The sequence below is a fragment of the Plecotus auritus genome, assembly GCF_963455305.1.
Source record: "Plecotus auritus genome assembly, chromosome: 7".
Classification (NCBI taxonomy): domain Eukaryota; kingdom Metazoa; phylum Chordata; class Mammalia; order Chiroptera; family Vespertilionidae; genus Plecotus; species Plecotus auritus.
In genome coordinates, this window is record NC_137774.1 from 21,764,140 (window position 1) to 21,786,843 (window position 22,704).

At 45.2% G+C, this 22,704-nt stretch overlaps 2 protein-coding genes across 4 annotated transcripts in view; one reads left to right on the top strand and one right to left on the bottom strand.

Moving 5' to 3' along the window:
- Window positions 1-11,917, top strand: part of NSF (N-ethylmaleimide sensitive factor, vesicle fusing ATPase) — a 130,043-nt gene extending 118,126 nt beyond the window's left edge. Inside the window, exons 18-21 of one of the 2 annotated variants that reach the window (XM_080678926.1) lie at window positions 5,219-5,353; window positions 6,633-6,746; window positions 9,835-9,894; window positions 10,342-11,917. In XM_080678926.1, the coding sequence (XP_080535052.1) occupies window positions 5,219-5,353; window positions 6,633-6,746; window positions 9,835-9,894 (309 nt within the window). In that variant the 3' untranslated portion in view covers window positions 10,342-11,917. The remainder of the gene's footprint in view (window positions 1-5,218; window positions 5,354-6,632; window positions 6,747-9,834; window positions 9,895-10,341) is intronic. The other variant, XM_080678925.1, reaches the window with a different exon arrangement.
- A 3,787-nt stretch (window positions 11,918-15,704) lies between these two features.
- The window catches only part of WNT3 (Wnt family member 3), a 42,331-nt gene continuing 35,331 nt past the window's right edge, over window positions 15,705-22,704 (bottom strand). Inside the window, exons 3-5 of one of the 2 annotated variants that reach the window (XM_080678683.1) lie at window positions 21,074-21,339; window positions 19,949-20,424; window positions 15,705-18,008 (exon numbers count right to left, since the gene is read on the bottom strand). In XM_080678683.1, the coding sequence (XP_080534809.1) occupies window positions 17,966-18,008; window positions 19,949-20,424; window positions 21,074-21,339 (785 nt within the window). In that variant the 3' untranslated portion in view covers window positions 15,705-17,965. Of the gene's footprint in view, window positions 18,009-19,936; window positions 20,425-21,073; window positions 21,340-22,704 lie in introns of both variants that reach the window. The other variant, XM_080678684.1, reaches the window with a different exon arrangement.

The window sequence follows — 22,704 nt, forward strand, 5'->3', positions numbered from 1 at the left end:
AATGATTATCTTTCCATCTGTATACATCACAGGTATAGGTCTATCCCATAGTCTTTGCACAGTCATCTGATGTGCTCATCACTAATTCTACCATAAGGGCTCCGTTTTGTTTCTTTGACATGCCTTTGTTTATGGTGATGCATTATCTATTCTTAGGACAGTAGATGGACAAAAACAATGAAGAAGACCCAGACAGGCTAGCATGGCTTAGTGACAGTAGCATGCTTTATTGATATTGTTTTTGCATCTGTTCTTCAACTTCTTAAAATCTTTTCCTATATTTATTTTAATTTCCACATAATTATTTATTTGCATATTTATTTTAAAACTCTGGATTTCTAAGATCTGTGAATAGGTTTAATAATTGTGTCAAAGGCTTGTCTGTGGAATGAGTGTATATAAATACAGTGACGTAAGTTCAAAATGTTTTCCTCTTCTATTTTCTAAGTAAGTATTTTTTTTAATGGGTTGTTCTTCATGAAGAAAGGCAGCATACAATTTTGGATTCTGGATCTGATTTTCATTCCTGGCTTCATCTTTTTTTAGTTTTTTGACCTTGAACAAATTATTTCTGTGAGACTCAATAGTTTCATCAGTAAAATAGAGATAATGCTAATGCTTAGTTCTCAGGATTATAATGAACATTAAATGAGAGCTTGCTCTAAAGAGGTGCCATACTGCAACTAGGAGTAAATGAAGGTCTCCGTATTGAACAGCGAGATACTCAGGCTCCTTTCCCCGTCTGCTTCCAGTAGGCTGAATGGTTTCAGAGCCCTCAGGAAGGAGATTGGAAGAGTCTTCTCTGGGAAAAAATTTATACATCCTGACCTTTGAGGGACTCCTAATCATCATCTAAGTCTTATCTGATCGTCCTCACCATGTAGTGAAGCCCTCATACTCAGAGCTCCCAGATATTAATTTAACTCTTAATTGTGATTAGTCATCAAATAATGACCACACTCTTGAGAAAAGCCTCCAATGAACAAATAGGAAAAAACAAATTCAGAGGAAACAGAGACAAAGAAGAAAACATTTTTAAAAATCTGTAGAATTCACAGAAATCTAAAATTAAGTATTGTATCCATGAAATATAACAGGATACAATAAAAAAAAAGATTCAAGAAATAAGAAAGAGCTCTTAGAAATAAAAAATAATAATATTATAGAAAGAGATTAATGTTAAGGTTGGAAGATAAAGTTGATGCTAACCTAAAAAGTATTAGAGAAAGAAATAAAAACCAAGAGCAAAAAATAGAAAAGAAAAAGATCAGTATTAGTAGACCACTATTCAACTAATAGAAGTTTTGGGGCAGGGTTTGGGGGGAGCACAAAGGAAAGAAAATGAACAGAAGGAAACCTCAAAGAAATTTCCTAGGACTGAATGATTATTTCCAGTTTAGAAAGGACCCATCTAATCCCAGTAAAATGAGTAAAGAAAGACTTGATCTCAAGGTGCATAATTTTGAATTACATAACATAGGGATAAAGAAAAGATTCCTTTAAAATTATAGTTTTAAGATATAATTTTAAAATACAAGTTAGAAACAAAGAGTCAGAAAATCAGAATGGCATCAGTCTTCCAGCCAATAGTACTGAAAATTTAAAGATATTAGAGTGCCTTCAAAATTCTGAGGGGAAAATCATTTCTTTTTTTTTTTTTTTTTTTTTAGTATTATAGATATTTTTATTTATTTTTATTTTTTTTAAATAAATCTTTATTCAGATTATTACAATTATTTCTCCTTTTTCCCCCCATAGCTCCCCTCCACCCATTTCCCACCCCACCTTCTGCCCTTACCTCCCCCCCACTGTCCTCATCCATAGGTGTATGATTTTTGTCCATTCTCTTCATGAACCCCCCATACCCCTTTCCCCCTGAGAATTATCAGTCCACTCCCTTTCTATGCCCCTGATTCTATTATATTCACCAGATTATTCTGCTCCTCAGGTTTTTAATTCACTTGATTTTTAGGTTCGCTTGTTGATAGATATGTATTTGTTGTTCATAATTTTTCTCTTTACTTTTTTCTTCTTCCTCTTCTTTAAGAATACCTTTCAGCATTTCATATAATACTGGTTTGGTGGTGATGAACTCCTTCAGCTTTTTCTTATCTGTGAAGTTCTTTATCTGCCCTTCAATTCTGAATGATAGCTTTGCTGGGTAGAGTAATCTTGGTTGTAGGTTCTTGCTATTCATCACATTGAAAATTTCTTGCCACTCCCGTCTGGCCTGCATAGTTTCTGTTGAGAAGTCAGCTGACAGTCGTATGGGTGCTCCCTTGTAGGTAATTAACTGTTTTTCTCTTGCTGTTTTTAATATTCTCTCTTTGTCTTTTGCTCTTGGCATTTTAATTATGATGTGTCTTGGTGTGGTCCCCTTTGGATTCCTTTTGTTTGGGGTTCTGTGCGCTTCCTGGACTTGTAAGTCTATTTCTTTCACCAGGTGGGGGAAGTTTTCGGTCATTATTTCTTCAAATAGGTTTTCAGTATCTTGCTCTCTCTCTTCTTCTGGCACCCCCATAATTCTGATGTTGGTACGCTTGAAGTTGTCCCAGAGTCTTCTTACATTATCTTCAACTTTTTGGATTTTTTTTTTTGCTTTTTGCTTTTTCGGTTGAGTGTTTTTTGCTTCTTTGTATTTCAATTCTTTGACTTGATTCTTGTGTTCCTCTATTCTGTTTCTGGGTCTCTGTATAATATTTTTTATTTCAGTCAGTGTATGTTTAATTTCTAGTTGGTCCTTTTTCATATCTTCGAGGGTCTCGTTATATTTATCGGCCTTTTCTAGGATATTCTTAAAAAGTCTTATAACGGTGGTTTTGAATTCTATATCCAGTCATTTGTTTTCCTCCATTTCTTTCGTTTGTGATCTGATTCTTTGACCCCGCATTTTCATTGATTCCCTGAGTTGGTAAGGTAGATATTTGTGCTAGGTTTCCAATATGGCCCAGTGGGTATGCTTCCCCAGTTAACCTGAGGTGGACACTCTTGGTGCACCCCTTTGTGGACTGTGTGTACAGCCTTGTTGTAATTAAGTCTTTATTGTTGTTGGTATCACTGGGAAGAATTGACCTCCGGGCCAGTTGGCTGTAAGGATCAGCTGTGTCTATGCTGGGAGAAGCCCGGTGCTGGAGACAGCCCTATAGGATTAGACTTGCCGAATTGCAATAGCCTCTGTGCTCAGCTTGGATGGGGTGGAGTCTCAGTCTTGGCTTCCTGTCAGCCCCGCCCCTGCGCGCATGTGCGCTTTCAGTCCTCCGCCTTCCCCAGCTCGAGTCTCCGCCTGAGAGTCCAGACTCCCCCCACAAGAGCGTGGGTCCCCAGGGGCTCGCCTGGAACCGGGGTTCACTGCAGTCAGAACTGGGGCACAGTGCCGTCAGGAGCCTCTGAGTCCCCTCCACCAGGGAAAGCCTGTGGCAACCTCCGCAGCCCTTGTGCGCACTGGCGCGAGCGCGCTTTCAGTCCTCCGCCTTCCCGGCTCCCGAGTCTCCGCCCGAGAGTCCAGACTCCCCCCACAAGAGCGTGGGTCCCCAGGGGCTCGCCTGGAACTGGGGTTCACTGCAGTCAGAACTGGGGCTCAGTGCAGTCAGAATCCTCTGACTCCCCTCCACTAGGGAAAGCCTGTGGCAACCTCCGCAGCCTTTGTGCGCACTGGCCCGCGTGCGCCTTCAGACTTCTGCCTTTCCCAGCTCGAGTCTCCGCCCAAGAGTCCAGACTCCCCCCCGTAAGAGCGTGGGTCCCCAGGGGTTCGCCCGGAACTGGGGTTCAGTGCAGTCAGAACTGGGGTTCAATGCGGTCGGAGGCTTCCTTCCCCCTTCCGCCAGAGGAAGTCAGCCAGGCTCTCAGCCGCCCTTCCTCTCTGCGCGCACAAAGACCCTTTGCCGTACCTCCAATTCTCTGTGAGCTTTTCTCCTTCCTTCTAGTTGTAGAATTTTCACTCAGCCTGCTTTCCTGTGGTTCTGGATGGTGTCCGTTCTGTCTTTTAGTTGTAGTTTTGAAATTGTTGTGCGAGGCAGCAGTTTAGGTGTTTACCTATGCCGCCATCTTGGTTTCTCCGGAAAATCATTTCTAACCTTGTTCTCTATACCTAGCCAAACTATCAATTATGAATAGTGTGCACAATATTAAGGGTAGAAGAAAGGCATTTCCAGACATTCAAGGAAATGTTTAAATTTTTACCTCTCATATATCAAAGCTTCTTAGGAAGCTTTTGAAGTATGTGCACCACAGGGAAGAGAGAATAAATGAAGGAAAGGGAAGGCTAGGAAACAGGGGTTATAATAGAGGGGAGGGGAAAGTTCTAGAACTACAGCTGCGGAGCAGGCCTAGAGAGCAGTCAGTTCAGACTGAGCTCTGAGAACAGGGGCCTTCAGGAGGGAAATGTCTTTAACAAAACAACTTTAGAATTTCCTAACATGTTTGGATATATGGAAAAGAATATTCATGGTTGTATTTGTTTGGAGATGAACTTGTGATAAGTACCTGGTAAACTAATAAGCAAAGGGGGAAAATGGCAATTATTAACTTCACTAAAAACAAAAAGTTGTCCAAGAAAGGAAATTAATGTGGCTTAGCTATAAGTCACATTTATATAATCATAATAAATACTGAATATAGATTTAACCAAAGATTGTGAAATAACTGTATTAGAAGGATGAGAAAGGATATGGGGGGGATGCAAAATTAATATTAAATAACCATCTTCCATAATAGTAAGTCAGTAAAGAATATTTAAAGCTAAAAACAAAATTCTTAAAATATAAGAATAACCTTATTATCTATACTAATAATAGAGAAATATGCAAGTTATCCATTACAGTGTCACAAGTGGATGATACAGGCTTTCCATTCATTCATTCATTCTTTTCCAGTTCCCACTATACATATACCATGTTGGCTATGAAAAATGAATTACAAACATGGACTGAAGTGTCTTGGCTTGTATGTCCCCCTGATTTACTAAGCCACTATTTTATTGATGTGAATGAGGAGAAAGAGTTGTTGCCTCTTTCTGAATCCTGTCCTGAAGCAAGTGTTGCTCTTTCTGAATCATGTTGTTGATTATTCTTTTTTAATTTCAAGAGGAAAATTCTGATTTTTTTTATTGCCTAATCATTTGCATTTCTGCGATTAAAGAGATGGGTATTGTTCAGGCTTACTCTAGTTTTCAAATCAGTTTTATCCTGTGCATTTTAACATGTTTTCTCTCTGTGGTCAGGGTCGCAAGCTTCTTATTATTGGGACCACTAGCCGCAAAGATGTCCTTCAGGAGATGGAAATGCTTACCGCTTTCAGCACCACCATCCACGTGCCCAACATTGCCACAGGAGAGCAGCTGTTGGAAGCTTTGGAGGTGAAAATGAGTCAATGGATTGCTCACTGTTTATAAGAAAGGAGTTGGGACTGGAAATAATACTAAGGGGTGCCAGACTTTGCACCTGGAGTTTAGTTTCTATGTTAGCCTAGAATATGGGACCTGGACTTCAGTTGTTTTCATGATTTAGGGCCATGGTCGGCAAACTGTGGCTCGCGAGCCACATGCGGCTCTTTGGCCCCTTGAGTGTGGCTCTTCCACAAAATACCAGGCGTTAGAAGAAGTTTAAGTTTAAGAAATTTGCTCTCAGAAGAAATTTCAATCATTGTACTGTTGATATTTGGCTCTGTTGACTAATGAGTTTGCCGACCACTGATTTAGGGGAACGAGAGATGAATATAAATTAGGATGAATTTCCCTCTTCTCGGTGAGGGCAGCACACAAACTGCCAGGAATGAGTGACTCTGTGTTCAGCATGAGTGATGCACATAGATTACAAGGACCAGAAACGTGGGGTGAGGGCAGGGAAGGTAATCAATATAGAAAATTCAGTTATTCATAGTAGCTTTCAGCCCATTTACTTGTATTTATTTAATAAATTGGAACAGTGATTAAAATCTTAGGAACTTCATGAAAGTTACAGAAGTAAAAGGAACTGTTTTATGATCAAGTTCATAATATGAAAATGTTTTCTTCAATCTTTTTGAGGATGACAAAGTTTTTAATTTAAAAAAATAAATCCTTCATTAAGCTTTTTATTAATATCAATGTGTACAAGTGACTTGATGAGATCTGTTAGGAAATATGATCTATGACTTGTTCAAATGTGAAGTCTCCTTAAAATCCTCAAGACCCATAAAATTGGGGCATACTCCCAACAAAATAGAAATTATTTATATGATAAATGTCTCCAGGTTATCGGCTTGAGCAGCTTTTGTTCCAGAGTTGGGTAAGAGAATTAAATTTAGTCTGCTTTGACACATAGATTTGTTTCTAGAAAGGAATGTTAAAAATTTTAACTGATATTTCTTAATGGTGGAGCTATTTTTCCCCCAGCAAATATACCTCTAAATTATAATAGAGGCCTATAGGAAAACAGGATTTAGGGTACCAATTTTCAATTTCATTATTACACCTAATGGGTTTAGAAAGGTCAGGTTAGATTTAAAAAAAAAAAAAAAATAGGAGAGAATCCTGTCAACTTGAACCAGTCAGCTGGTCCTTATCATTGATCTTTTAAGCATAAATGTGAGAATTAACTAATATTGTCAACTCACTTACTATAATAGTGCTTTCATTACCTTTATTGTTTTTGTAGCTTTTGGGCAACTTCAAGGATAAGGAACGTACCATAATTGCACAGCAAGTAAAAGATAAAAAGGTCTGGATAGGAATCAAGAAGCTGCTAATGTTGATCGAGATGTCCCTACAGGTGAGTCATGTCCTTCCCCATATGATTCAGACATAGAAACTTCATAGGCCTTTCTGTTTGCTCAAGTTTTAATTTGTTATAATTTCCTTATATTATTTTTGAATTCAAGTTGATATTAGTAGCCTGAGATCAAACAATAATTTATTGGTACTTTTCTTTCCCATTTCTTAAAATTCAAAAATAGAAGATTATAAAGTTATTTTAAGTTGTTTTTTTTGTAATATTTTTATTGATTTCAGAGAGTAAGGGAGAGGGGGAGAGGGGGGGGGGAGAGAAACATCAATGATGAGAAAGAATCATTGATCGGCTGCCTTCTGCACGCCCCCTACTGGGGATTGAGCCCACAATCTGGGCATGTGCCCTTGACTGGAATCGAACCCGGGGCCCTTCAGTCCACAGGCCATACCCTATCCACTGAGCCAAACCAGCTAGGGCTATTTTAAGTTTTAACATTGGGTGGGAGTCACTAGATCATAAAATTAGAAAGAACTTCAAAGAGCAATTGTTCTGCTGCCCTCATTTTACAGATATTGTCCTGCTGCCGCTCATTTTAGAGATGACGGTACCGAATGTCCCACAGGTTGTCAGTGAGTTATCCAAGGTCACAGCCAGTTGATGGAGGGGGATGATGTTGTCCATCGGAGATCAGGCAGCTACCACACATACACCAAAAGGGGCCTGGGAGACTGTTTTAAGAGACAAAGTAATTCAGTTGTGCAGACTAGACTTGGGCTCTGTATATTTTCCCCTGCCCTGGGCTCCTAGAAATGTCATGCAAACTACTATATAGTTAAGCACCCATAGGAAAACTGAGCTCCAGGCTATTGCTTGGGCAAAGATGAAACTTCTTTGGGCCTTTCTCACGTCTACTGGCAACTTACCTTTTCTCTTTTTGGAACTCTTCCCCCTCCATGTACCCATCCTGTGTCTTATGCCTATCGAGTTAGATAATAAATGTATCCTTACTAAGCTCTGTGAGTGAGTTCAGGGACCTTGGCTGTCACTCACTATTGAATCCAGCCACATAGTAGGAACAGAGCCAGACACATAGTAGGGTGCTCAGTGAACTTGCGTTGAGTTTACTGAGGTCCTAGGCTACATTCTAAGCATATGTATTACTGCTGAGCCCTGCCACTTGATCAGTGTGTGCAGTGGGTGGCGGAGGTGGTGTCAGTTACAACTGAAATAGGCTCTTGGACCACTAACAGATTGGAAAGACGAACTGAATGCTTTTTTAATCTTTGCTGGTAAATTGATTTTAAAATAAAATTGTGGTTTTCAGGAACCTAAAGTTTAATCTATTGAACTGTCAGCCAGACTACTTTTAAGCTGATTTATTTCCCATTTTGAGCAGTAAGTTAAAGTTACAGACTAATCACTTTGCTTAGGATTTTTCTTGGTAAAAGTGCATATACAGATGTATTGGCTCTTTCCTTGGAAAAAGATAAACCTGTCAGATAATCAACTCTTCATTTTTTTAGTTTCAACACACTTTTTTTCAATAATTGCATAGAAGAAACTATGTGGGTTTTTCTCCCCAACCCCTACCCCTTCCTCTTGCTTTCATGCCTGCAGGTCAGTGATCAAGTTAATGCCTCTGGTGTATGTGGGGTAGAAAGTGAGAGTGGGGCACTCAAACCTAATCTTCAGCGACTGACACTTCATAGGCCTCTGAGTTTGAACCCCTTCATGTCAAATGGATTTCGTGCAGCTGAGTGAATTCTCTTTAGATCTGCCTTAGAGAGACTGAGCCTAAGTGAAGAGGCACGTAGTCTAGCAGAATATAAGTCATGTTACCTCTCTGTTCACTATACACAATTCTGTTAAAACTTGCAGAGTGCCGAGGATCTGCTCTGACTGGATGTCACCTGAGGGAATAAAGTCATTTATCTAGATTACTTTTTTCCTCCCTTTCTCTTGACTTTTAATTCCATAGCTACAGGCAAGTCAGTAAGTCGTTGCTCACACATATTAAATATATTTAATGGGCAAAGACCTGCAAGTACTGACTACAACTGAGCTCCAGCCAGTTCCATTTTTTTAAAGAAGTTGACAATTGATTCATATGTAATTCTATTCCCAAAGAAGAAAAATGTTTCTTTTGTTAGCTATTCACACTTTTTTTTAGTCCTTTGTAGTCTGACCTCTTAACTTTGATACATTTGAAACTTCTATACTTCTGGGATAGAGGAGATCTTTTAAAAAAAAGAAAAGAAAGAAAGGTAGTTAGAGGGGGAATCCAATTGCACATTTACCCACAGCTGCACTGAGCATTTGAAAGCTATTCCTGGAGGGCAGGGAGTTCCCTCTTGGGAAACAGACTCCTGCCTGGAACATTTTTTAAAAGTTAGGTGTGTTTCTTACAATAAAAATTCATCTCAAGGAATTAAAGGTATTTTTAATAAGCATTTTTTTACATCTCTGGTGGACCAATGAAAATTGAATATAGTTAAACAAATTAGTTAAATATGAATATAAAATGGAACTTAATAATTAATTATAATGATCTAAACCTAGAGCCTGAACCAGAACTCCTCCATCTTTTCTTAGACTCACGACACCATTCTCATCACAGGAGACTTGGATTATCCTGAGTTAGAGGAGTCAGTCCCACTCTTCATTTTTTTAGTTTCAGCATAAGTTTTTTTATTAATTGCAACAGCAGTTGGTTTCCTCGAGTTTGGTCTCTCTTTTATGCTTTAGATGAGGCCTATGAACTGGATGCCATTTAAGCCCCCATGAACGGCCGCCGTCTGGTCTCACACTAGTCTTCTTAGGCAAGCTGTCTCCTCACATAGCTCTCCCCAAAGGAGCATGCAGCTGAGGTGCCTGTGAATGACCAGCGGGGTCATTTGGAACCTCGAACAGTGTAATTCTCTATGCTAGGAAATCCCATTCACTTCTCTTGAATGATGCAATCTGCTTCCTGTGTATCAGAATACTGGTCAGGGAACAGGTAGCACATTTCTGTGACTCAGCAGAGCACTGATGGAAGTCTGAAGCTCAGGATTTCCTTGGCATGAAGTAAGTGCATAGTTATTAGAAGGCACCATTAACCCATCGTCTTTATTTCTTCTGATGTATTTAGATGGATCCTGAATACCGTGTGAGAAAATTCTTGGCTCTCTTAAGAGAAGAAGGAGCGTAAGTATGTATATACAACACTTAAGACTGTCAACCAGACTTACCACTCTTTTAAATCCCAGTGCCTGTTCTACAAGTTGCTTGCTCTACAGTGCATATAAATTTCAAATCTCAACCTTTCTTGGACAACTGTTTCCATTTATAGAATTCTTCACTGTGTTGTAGGTCAGAGAGACCAAGCAAGGAAATTGGTTGTTGTACTGTTGGTTTGCTCTCCCTGTGCAGCTTCGCAAACCTCCTTGTCAATGCAGGAAAAACTCAATGGTACATATTTGTTGGGACCTGCTTATAAATGCATGGAGCTGTGACTATTTCCCTTTGTGATATGCTCATCTCATAGCAAGTGCATAGTGAAAAGTTTAACAAAGCCTGTAAGAAGCTCTTAGTGATTTTGTGATGACTTTTTTGCAGACCCTCATCTGTTTCTTGTGTTTGGGTATTTCTTTTTCAGTCGCTCCCTTGACTTTGAAAATGGACTATTTGCAAACACATAGTGACCAAGGTAAAGATGGCCTGGGATCGTCACTGGATTTACTCAAGACCCCAAATGAAGTGAATTGTTCCCTGCCTTCAACACGTGCTCACTCTGCATGATCAGTGCAATAAAAGTCCCCTCCTTGTGCTTATCAAGATAGTCCACTCCTTTGTGGAAGGTACAGACTTACTTTAGAATGCTGTGCGTACCTTTCCCTGCAAGCTAAGATGATTCCTTCTTCCTCAGTCTTTAAGTGTGGGAGATACACTGTACTTGTGAACATTACTCATTTTAAGCTCCATACTCTCCCCTCCACCCAGAAACTCTCAATAAATGTAATGATGTTGCAGGACAACGCTTGGCCTATTACTAGGAAGGCTTTCTACAGGTAAACCAGGAGCAGGGAGGGCTCACTGGATTATCATACAACTTCCCTGTGCATTTGGTTAAAGTTTTCCCAGAAAACTGGTTGTTACCTTTGCCTGAAGAAATTGGGCAGGCTTTGGATTTCTAAGATGCTGTTCTCAATCATTTTCAGAGATGTTTCCAAGCTGCAATCAGGAGATCTTTCTTAATAGAAAGTCAGGAGTATTGCTGTGTTGGCTATAACATCCCCTGAATGTAACTGATTTCCTCTGTGGTAAGAGATATGGTAATCATTACCACCTGGTAGGTGTTATTAAAAACTTGGGAAAGATGTATGGGAAAAGTCATTAAAATAATTTACAATCCTCTCAGCATTGATTAGGGTCCAACTTTCAATGAGTCAGTTCCTTAGTATAATACTGAAGGCTTATTAGCGTCACCACTTTTCTTTTTCCCTTAGCTTAATGACTTACTTAGAATGTATCCTTCCTTTATTTTAATTATCTATACTGTCTAGCATCTAAATAGAACACTGTTCTTCAGAAGAAGAAAAAATCACTTTACAGCTCTCTCCCCTCAGTCCTTTAACGTCCATTCCAATACACTTAATACATTTCCTCTACCTTCTTCTCGTTTCTTCCAAAGGCTTTGTCTATAACTGAGTTAGAAGGAATTTAAATAGGTCATCATTTTGGTGATGAGACCTATGGAGCATGCTGCTCTCTCCCCATTGCTGCTTAAAATGTGAGGACAAGCAATCAGAAGCCATCTGCAACCGCCCATGAAGCTCGCTGCCACAGTGGCACTTGGGTGTAGCTCGGCCGGCTGTCCCCACAGCACAAGGCACATTATCTCCAGATCTTCCTACCTTCCAGATTTTTGGTAGACTGGTATGTCATGTCTACTTTGTTCCAGCTTTTCACTCCTGGCTGCTTTGTGGCTTTCCAGAACGTGGACTGTATTGTGGAATTCCGTGGAGCCAGTACCCGGGCTCCCTGGTCTGCTTTAGATCTTTCTTGCCTCTTTTCTCTCCCCACGAAGACAACATGCATTGTACTAACTTATGTCTCTTGTTCAGTGAGGTTCATGTCTTTGTGTTTTGTCCAAAACTATATTAAAAATATAAATATTATATTGTTTAATGCAAATGAAGGAATGCAATAAAGAGTATATATACTTGAAAACATCCTGTAGACCAATATTTTATGTAAAACAGTACATGTAACTGATATGTATGGAGAAGAGGGCTCAGAAAAGACCTTCTGGATGTTTGTTATAACGATCATAAGGAGATGGATAATTTTTATTTAAAAATCTCTGATTGGGTCCTGGCTGGGCAGCTCAGTTGGTTAGAGCATCATCCTGATAGGCCAAGGCTGTGGGTTTGATCCCTGGTCAGGGCACATACAAGGATCAACCAATGAATGTACAAATAAGTGGAACAACAAATGAATCCCTCTCTCTCTCTCTCTAAAAAAAAAAAAAAAAAGGAAGGAATCTCTGATTTTAATTATCTTGAAAATATAGTCATTAAAAAATACAGATCAATAGCATTTTTAAAAGTTAATGCACAACAAGAATCTTTACATTTATTTTACTTATTTCACCTTATTAAAAAAAAAAAAAAAAAACTGAAGTGTGCCCAAGTCATAATTGGGATAAACCAGAAAGTAAAATTGTTTCTCAAGTTGAACTACTCCATCCTATGAAATGTACAAAAACCAAGGGACTCAAACAGTCTGAGTGAGATTTCTTCCCATGGTTCATTTTATATCCGTCATCCTTTTTACATTTCTGAACTATCAGATCTCTTAGCCTAAATAAAACCTGGCCCTTGGAGTTGGTTCAGGTTAGGACTAAAGGCAGCCCAGAAAGTCAGCAAGGGTCTGTGGGAAGAGGCCAACTTCAGAGCTTCTCTGATAGCAGCGTCACACCCTCCTGGGAGGAGGGCCTTGAGACCACCCGGTCCCTGGATAGCCTTGGACAGGTGGAGTCTGGAAGCTCCGAGTCCTCTCCAAAGTCAGTGCTGGGCAGAGAGCATACGAGATTGCAGCCAGCCTGCTGATGAAGCAGAGGTCCTCCAGCTAGCTGCTGTCTTCATCTATGGATGAACTGTTAACAGGCTATTCTTTTTTGTCAAAAGATGTCATTAAAGCCTAAAAAAAGAGGTTTATCCTTTTTTTAAATTCTTTCTACATTTGTACATCTTCACTGAAAACACTTTTTAAAATGTAACACAGAAAACTGTATACTGGTAGTTAAAATCTGAAATATGTTTTGCTTTAAGTCTGTTTTTTTTAGATCCTAAAAACTTCCCCTTGAAGTTTCAGCAACAGCCATGGAGTAGATTCAAGTGTGTATAATAAATAATCTAATCTTGCTAAACACACTGTGGAAGCATTGAGTCAGCTATCCACAGCCAACCCAGCCCCAACACAGAAGGTAAAAGCAAGATTTCATTTTTTCTTGCCTGGCAACTTGATCCATAAGCCTTTTCAAAGTAGTGACAGAGAAAGGTGTGTAAGAGAGTTCAAAAAAGCATGTAAATTTCAGAAGTTATTGCAAAATGATCTAAAGTTTCTCATCCGCTGGCAAGCAGTGCTGAGACTAGGGCCTCGAGTAGGGCCCTCGGGCTGTGTGTGGATGGATACCATAGCATTGAGATGCAGGAGATAGTGCTGTGATGGGCAAGATTCCCAAGTAGTGAAGTCAGGATTTGCGAGGACTCATGTTTGAAAATTTCCCAGTATTATACAGTCTCCACAACTGCCTTTGTCTCACTATTTGGGGAGTTTACGACTAATGGGTAGATAATTTTTTGCATCCTAGAAAGTTCTCTGTCAAGCTAGGAGAAATGATGACAGTGTGGTGGCCATCATTTTGCTGAAATAACTTCACTATATGTGTGTGTATGTCAGCCACGCATGTGTAGTCCTTAGACCCAAGGCTGGCAGGGATACCCCACTGGATCACTGGATACATCACTGGATACAGCAAGAGTACTCTCACCACCCATCACCTCTCCCTTGCTTTTCTCCGCTTTTTCCTCACCCTCTTTCTTTTGCCTTCATTTGTACCTTATCCCATCATCCTTGAACACACTCACACTTTCCCCTCTCCTTTCTTCGTAAAATAATACTGCTTTGAAAGATATCTTCAACCCTGGCTGGTTTGGCTCAGTGGATAGAGCGTTGGCCTGCGGACTGAAGGGTCCCAGGTTCGATTCCGGTCAGGGGCACATGCCTGGATTGCGGGCTTGATCCCCAGTGGGGGACGTGCAGGAGGCAGCCAATCAATGATTCTCATCATTGATGTTTCTATCTCTCTCTCCCTCTCCTTTCCTCTCTGAAATCAATAAAAATATTTTAAAAAAAGATATCTTCATTATATTGTCTTTTTCCTTTCTTTTGGATCTTTTTTAAAACTTCCTCATATCTTTAGATGTTTATTAGTATTTATGTTTACAGAGATGCTAAATGTTCAGGCGCTGCTATAAACTGTATTCTCTTTAATCATAGAATATGATTAATCATGAGAGGATTACAAATGGCCTTGGTAAGTATGAGTAGGGACCATTTAAATATTTGGCAATCTTAAACATACCCAGAACACTGGTAGACGGGTACTAACTTTACATAAAAGCTGAATACAAAGGTAAGCAGCATTTTAGGGCGTGGAGGAGATCTGTATACTTTCCATGTCCGAAGCCTTGCACGGCTGAAACAACCATTTTTGTGGTTTCAGCTTTTCAGGGACCAAATAAAATGCATGAATTTCTAGTAGCCATTCCCAATCTAAGGTGAGAGGTCTGGCAACCCATCTCCACTGCATAAGGCAGACTGCTTTATTTTTCTGTTGTCTTCTGTGAAATTAGATGAATAAAATTTGATCCTAATAAAGGTAAATCAGGAGAGAGAGAAGGAAGGGGAGGGAGGGAAGAAGGAAAGATGGAAAGATTTTTACTGTGCCAAATAAACTGAAGATGACTTTATGGGTAGTCTGAAGACATTTTATGTCTGTTATCATAAAACCAAGTTATGGCATCTCATTGCTAAGAAGGTGTTACTTGTGGACCTCAGGTGAGTCCTTTGAAACTGCAATCCAAGGAGAGGATGTCTTTACCTAGAGCAGTGGTCGGCAAACCACGGCTCGCGAGCCACATGAGGCTCTTTGGCCCCTTGAGTGTGGCTCTTCCACAAAATACCACGGCCTGGGCGAGTCTATTATGAAGAAGTGGCGTTAGAAATTTAAGTTTAAAAAATTTGGCTCTCAAAAGAAATTTCAGTCGTTGTACTGTTGCTATTTGGCTCTGTTGACTAATGAGTTTGCCGACCACTGACCTAGGGCATGGTGGGTCCTTTCTGCCCAGACCAGCCTAAAACTTTAAACGACACTTGTTCCAGACAATCCAGAGCGCGGAGGACGCCGTTTCTTCTTCCTGACCAACCTGGCCCTTGTGTGGCTTAGTCTCCAGCAGAGCGAGCAGGGCAGAGCCATTTCCAGCCAAGTTTCGTTTTCAGTAGAGCAAATGCTATGTTCCCAATAAATGGAGTTGAAAACGTGGGTGAGGAAAGGATTGAGTCAGTGGCCAACATCGTGGTCTGCTGGCCTTGAGCCACATCTTTGAGTGTCTGTGACATTAATTTGTGTATTGGGAGTGCTGAAGTCTATGAAATGAATTACTGCCCAAATTGCTTATTTCTAAAACTGGAAATTCTTTGTTAGAAGATGCTTTAGAACAAAGTAAGCCTGTAAGAAAGTCTTAAGAGTAGATCAGGCCGAAACCGGTTTGGCTCAATGGATAGAGCGTCGGCCTGCGGACTGAAGGGTCCCGGGTTTGATTCCGGTCAAGGGCATGTACCTTGGTTGCGGGCACATCCCCAGTGGGGGGTGTGCAGGAGGCAGCTGATCGATGTTTCTCTCTCATCGATGTTTCTAGCTCTCTATCCCTCTCCCTTCCTCTCTGTAAAAAATCAATAAAATATATTTAAAAAAAAAAAAAAAAAAGAGTAGATCAGGCCTACTGTCCATGACGTCTCAGATTATCTTGCTTGGAGAACAGAGGAAATGAACTTAATTTGGGCCACTAATTTAAGAGTGAGAGTTGAAGCTACCATATTCAGATCTTGATATGCTTGACCTCCTGAGGATTAATCGGGAAACTCCACACATTGTACAATGTATCCATGACTTAATGACTTCTCTTTAATGACTTAACAGAAAAAAACTGCATGATGAAATATATTTTCTCCAAATATATATATATTTATATAATATATAATCTTAGTTAACTCAAAGGTATATACATTGTATAATAAATAATATTTATAAAAAGAGACTTTTTGAATATAAAATCAAAAAGATCAACAACTTCTACAACTTTTTACAAAACTTTGGATACAGCAGGTTGGTAGGAAATTTCCGTTGGATACTATTACCTGACTACGGCAAGAATAATTACAATGCACTCAATGTACTATTATTAAATAATTACTTGTCAGCTACTTGAATACGCCCCAGAAACATGACTTTATCACTTTTAATATAGAATACATAGATATGAAAAGACTGATTTGAAAATTTGTGTCCATTCTGCTGAAATAATTCTCACATAAAGCAAGCATTATCCGGTTGGCATGATTTAAAACTTTTTAGCCTAAGATGAGATGAGGAGGGGCATCAGAGATTCTACAGAGCGGACGGGATGTGTATCTTAGCAGGGCTGGTGGCCAGCAGATGCAGGAGTGCAGGCCTGGCTTCTAGACGGCGTCTTGGCAAACCTGTCTGAGCACGCGCGGAGATCGCCTGACCCTGCTTTCTTAGGCCAGGGTTGGATAGACCAAAGAGAAGGGAGAAAAGGAAGAGAAAACTGTTCTGCACTCTACCCCTGCTGCACCTCCTTCTGGTTCTCCTTAAGACCGAGCTGTTGGATTGGTCCATGCTGTCAGCTCCGTTTGCCTGCGTTTTGCTAGCTTCCTCTAGGGAACCAGAGGACCACTGTGGATCACGGAGAACTCCGCTGGGAGAACTCAGCTGGAACTCAGCTTTTCCCAAGGAGCAGGTGACTGCTTGCCCCCTTTGAACACCTAATCCTCACCCTCAGTAGCTGCATGGTTGATGCTTATCGGCATGCAGGTGAGGCCAGAAGCTCTGCCTTAGAGAACTCAGAACTCACTCGGGCCAAAGAAAGAAAGGATGCAGGAAGACATGTCCTTACTGGAGAGGAAATGAGGACTCGTTTTTACCCTCCCCATCTACTGGTCTCAAAACTGGAACTTCAGGAATAGACTGCTCCTCTCTCACTGGCCCTTTGTCTCATTTATACCAAGGTGGCCAACTGCTCACCTGGCGTTGTTTTGATGGAGAATCTGCAGGTGAGCAGGACTGGAGGGGATTGAGCGGCCTCTTCCAAAGATACCACTCCTTTCTTTAGGAAGCCATTCGGGCTGGAGAAGGCTTGTTCTCCCCCCTCCCCACATACACAACCTATTTACAACATCCACTAACAACAAAAAAAGTACGGCATTCATGGTGGAAACTGCAGAAAGGTAGACAAAGATTTTGAGATCTTACTGCAGTTCACAAGAGCCTCTGGTGCAGAACAGGGTTGCAGAGAAAACGAGGCCGAGAAGAACACACTGCTGCTCTTCAAACAGCTTACCAGGGCACCTAGAACTAGCTCTTCAAAACGAAACCCCACTCACAACTGCCTCGGGCCTCCCTACCACTTCATCCTCGCTAGACCTATGGCTTTTATCAGCTCGTGAGAGTGTATCAGATTTGAGTGGGAGTAGGCAGAGAAAAGGAGACTGCAGGGGTCTGTCCTACTTCGTAACTCCCACCTCCCAGCATCCTGGGACGTCCCCATGAGAAGCGGTCTGGAAACAATCTTGCCCATGCTGATGTCTATATCACCAGGCAAAGAGCTCACATTAGCCCAGCCTGTTCCACTGGAGTATAAATTGTTTTCCATTTTTATTTTCTTTAACATGTGCAAAGATAAGCCTCGGATCTGTTCCTATCAGACCCCAGAGAACTAAAAAGAAAGCCCCTTCTTTAAACACCATACACCATCCAGAGTCGGGTGAAAAACTTAAGATGAGAGAGGGAGGAAGGCCTCCCAGTCAGCGGGCGGTTGGGTCCAGGCAATTTACCACACGTGCATCTGGCAACAGTCCGGATTCCTTGCTGTTGGATGCTGAGGGCTGAGCTGGCTTAGGTCCTGCTCAGGACTTCAGTGAATCTGCCCAGCCGCACGCTTCACCGTTCCCAGCACCCTTTGGGAAATAAAGAGGAAGAATTAGAAACATAATTGCTTTCCCAGGGAGACCACCCATAGGGGTGCAAAGATCACAGGCTGATGACAGGAGAGCTCAACTTTTTTCTTGTACTTGGAAGTAATAGGGACCTTGAGTGGCTTTTCTCCGCTCCCTCCTATACTTGGGGTCCACCGCTGAGGAAGGGAGTGTGGTCTACAGGAACAGTAGGGCTTTAGCATCCACTGACTGGATCCAGATCCTATCTCCCTCGCCGCCTAGCTGGGGCCTGGGCGACAGGAAGCCTGTAGCAGGTAACTAACTACCCTAATGCAGGAATCTGTCTTGTATAGGCACTGGGAGGAACCTGGCAGGTGTAGCCCCCTCTGTGAATGCCAGAGCCATGTCCTGATGGAAAATGGGGACACTGTGTTGCCTCTGGCCATAGTGAACATCAGAGGAGGGTGGCCACTGTGCTTTCAAACACTCCTTCCACCTTGGCAGGTCACAGTGAGCCGGTGAGTTCTCTCTCGTTTGCTGACTTCTATCATTGGGAAAGGCAGTACATGGACCTGCCCAAGTGATGACACCGTTCCACTGCTCGGTGACCACTCTCCTGTCGCAGCTCCCTGATGGCATTTAGCACTTTCTATTAGTAAGTGGTCACACCTCTTAGCTCATTTGAGCCTCATAAAGCTTCTGCCAGGCTCCCATTATCACCACCTCTGCCTAGATGAGGAAACAGGGTGGGGAGGGGGGGTGGAATGGGAACCACCCTTCTAGACTGTCCCTGACTTCAGCTACACAGAGGGGCTTCCCAGATGGACTGGTTAAGTCACCCCTCAACCAGAACTCTCCCCATGATGTCAGGTTCCCCCCAGTCCCATCAGCACAAGCAAGCACCCCAACTTCGAGGTGTGGAAGTGTCCTTCCTTGACACAGCCCCAGCCAGCAATGACCCAGGCAGGCAACTTCTGCCATGAACCAATCACTGGTCCCAGTGTTCTTCCTGTGTTCCTCATAGCGCCTCTGGGGAGCATGACAGATGAGGAGACGGGGGTGTAAAGACTGTCTTGTGTGGGTCCCACAAGTGGCGGGAGCTATCCCGGGGTTCATGCCTTTGTATATGCAGCTCCTTCTCAGGGCAGAGAAAAGGGAGAACGGGCATATTGGCCTCAGAACACTGCACCTCCAGGACTCTAGGACCACCCTGCATCCATCAGGCCCTATCTGGGGACCAATGGGTCTGAGAGCCAGGCACACCGTCTCCCACGCTGGCCACCTCTGGGAAACTTGGCAGCATAATCCACCAGCCTTTGATCCCTTGATTACTCACCACCGTCACTCTGAACTTGACTCCTTCCTCCTCCCCATCATCATCCATAAACTCCGTGAGAGTGCACCCACTCCACCCAAGCTTCAGATGTGTCAGGATATGGGCTTATACACAGCTTCCCCCCACCCACCTCCCTGAGGTTGGTAGGGTTCACGCTTGTGCAAAAACTTGCCCTCGAAGTTCAAGGTGGGTGCAGAATGACTCTGCCCCAGGGTTTGTAGAGGAGACTTTTCGGCCTACTGTTTCACCTCCTTACTTTACAGCAAGGAAACAGGCCCAGAGAAGTGACGGCACAGGAAGTTAGGGCAAAGTTGGCCCCAGAGGTCACGTCTCCAGCTTCCAACCCCACAGGGTCCCTCCTCTGTCTCCACAGATGCTCAGTAATGAGAGCCAGTGGCTGGACAAAAGATTTGACCTGGCTCATAATTAACTAACAGGTACAAGAATTTTAATCAACTGCTCACAGCCTCAAGAGCACACACTTTGGGGACTTGTGTCTCGGGTAGCTGCGAACTAGAACAGGGTGGTCAGGAAGAGGAGATGGGCAAAGCCAGGTCCCTGCAGCAAGCCTCCCCCCACCCCCACCCCCAGCCTCCCCACCCCGCCACCCTACCTGGCTCCCTACTTGCAGGTGTGCACGTCGTAGATGCGGATGCACTCCTGGCAGCTCACGTAGCAGCACCAGTGGAAGATGCAGTGGCATTTCTCCTTCCGCTTCTCCGTCCTCGTGTTGTGGCCGCGGCCGCAGCAGAGCAAGTCGCAGCCATCGATGCCGTGGGAGGTGACGTTGCAAGTCCTGTCCCTGGTGCCAAAGGAGCCCGTCTCGGGGTTGGGCTCGCAAAAGTTGGGGGAGTTCTCGTAGTAGACCAGGTCCCTCTCGGTGGGCGGCTTGAAGAGCGCGTACTTGGCGCGGAGGGTCTCCACCCAGCCGCGGGACTCGCGGTGCTTCTCCACCACCATCTCCGAGGCGCTGTCGTACTTGTCCTTGAGGAAGTCGCCGATGGCGCGGAAGTCGGGCTGGGCCCACCAGCAGGTCTTCACCTCGCAGCTGCCCGACAGCCCGTGGCACTTGCACTTGAGGTGCATGTGGTCCAGGATGGTCTGGGAACGAGAAGCAGCAGCTGGCCCCCAGACGGACGCCCCTGGGAGCACCTGACCCTCCTGCTCCGCCGCCAGCCCCAGCCCTGGACGGAGCCTGCTCGCCCTCCGCTGGGCCAGGGTGAGCGCTGGTTGAGGACCGAGGCCCGGACCCAAAGAAAGGTGACTATTGATGGCTTCCCTCCCCTGCACACCCCAGGCATCGTCAGAATCACATTCCTTCGCCGAAGCTGTAATAACTAGGGGTTGTTTTCCACGTGTAGCAGATGGGAAAACCGAGGCCGGAACTTGAATGCCTCGCCCTAAGCCAGACCTCCACGGGACGGGGTGGAAGCTGGGTGCAGAGCCAGGCCCACAGGCCTACACTGGCTGCCCAAACGCACAGCATGGGCTGCAGGACCTGCGCCAGGGGCCACCACACTCCGCCTGGCGCACCCCCAGGCGGCGGCGACCTGGGACAGACCAAGGCTAAAGGAGGGTGAACAGAAGGGGTGACTGGGTGTGGGCGGGGGCCCAGCCTGGCCAAGGGGAAAGGGCCAGAGCGGGGAGCCCTGGACGCACAAGGGCTGCGGAAGGGGTAGAGGCAGGAGGGGCTGGGACAGGGCTGGGAAGGAGCCCCAGGAAGGGTCGCAACAGGGCAGCTGGGGCTCACCGTGCGGCCCGCCTCGTTGTTGTGCTTGTTCATGGCCGAGCGCGCGTCCGGTCTGTTCTCGCGGGCGTCCGCGAACTCCCGGGACACGAGCACCCCGAAGTCGGCGTCCTCACTGCAGCCGCCCCACTTCCAGCCCTCGCCGGGTGGCCCCTTATGATGGGAGTCGCAGCCGCAGATGGTGGAGGTGCCCTCTGCGCAGGAGCGCGTGACTGCGAAGGCCACGCCGGCGGAGGCGATGGCGTGCACGAAGGCCGATTCGCGGGTGGCTGCGTGGGGGGATTGGGAAGCATCGCTTAGGCCAGTCCTGGGACTCAGCTGCCCTGCCTCACCCCCCCCCCCCGCCAGGCCCGCAGGGGTGGGGGTGGGGGTGCTGGGGGAAGAGGGTATCCCCACTTCATGGATGAGCAAGCTGAGGGCAGGGCCACTGACTGATTAAACCAGAGCCTCGACATCTGGCAGAGGGAGCCGGTTAGAAACGGGTGGGAACCATAGCTCGGCAGGTTGCTTAGGAGATGAGGCGGCCCTGATCGGTCCTAGCCCCGGACGCCCTGCCCTCCGTCTTCCCAAACTCCGGAGACCCAGCACAGTCCTGAGAGCCTGAGGTGTCGGGAGGAAGGCTGGGGCCCTGCGGCCTGACCTAGCCAGCCCGCCCATTGCCCACTGGGTGCGCCCGGGCAGGCCCTTTCCCTTTCTGAGCCTCGGTTTCCCGCGTCACAGAAAGGGAACGACCCGTCTGGCGCCAGCGTTCCTGACCCGGAGGGTGGTGGCTGGCATCTCACCTCCCTCTCCCTCCCCTTCTCCGCCCAGACGAGGCCAAGGTTTGGGGCTGAGACGGTCAGGTCCCTCCTGGGGGGAGAGGGCAGGGTCCAGCAAAGAAAGAGATTCTCAGGGATGTTCCCCAACTTCGCTATGATGACCCCCTTCGGGCGCTCCGTAGGCACCAGGTTCTTCCCTCCAGGGGCTACATCCCACTTAATCCTTTCACCCCAGAGGCAGGAGGTCTGCGAGGCCCCCCCTGCAGACACAGACTAACGACTGGCAAAGGCCGGGAAGGCAGGCAGTCCAGCCGTCTCCTTACTGGCGAAGGACCCAGAGCAGGGACGTGACCTGTCCGCGGCCTCGCAGGGCGCAAGGGCTGGGCCCAGGAGCCAGGCTCCCGAGCCGAGTGCCGCGGAGGAACGCAGCTCTGCAGACAAGGGAGCCTCGTGTCCCCTGGTGGCCACTCTTCAGAGGCCCCAGCGCCCCCGCAGGCCACCGGCATGGCCAGGGTGCGTCCCCCTGCCCCGAGTGGGAACGTGCAGCAAGGGCGGACTGCGGACAGGGGGCGGCCGCGGCCTGTGGCTCTGCGCCCTGGTTCCAACCCGATCCCCCCGCCCCCGCCCCAGTCCCAGCCTCCTCCCATCCATCAGGGTTCGGGGGGCAGCGAGAGCCAGGGCCTCGCTTCCGGCCGGGCTCGCGGCCTCTCGCGGCGGCGGCGGCGCCCAGACCCCGGGCCGCGCTCGGTTCCCAGCCGCGGGGACGCGGGGGCGCGGGGGCGGGGCGGGGATTAGCCTGGGAGCGGCGCTGACAGCCCCGCTGTGCCGGTCCCCGTCCGGCGGGGCCCGCTGGGCCGCTCAATCCGCCTTTGTTCG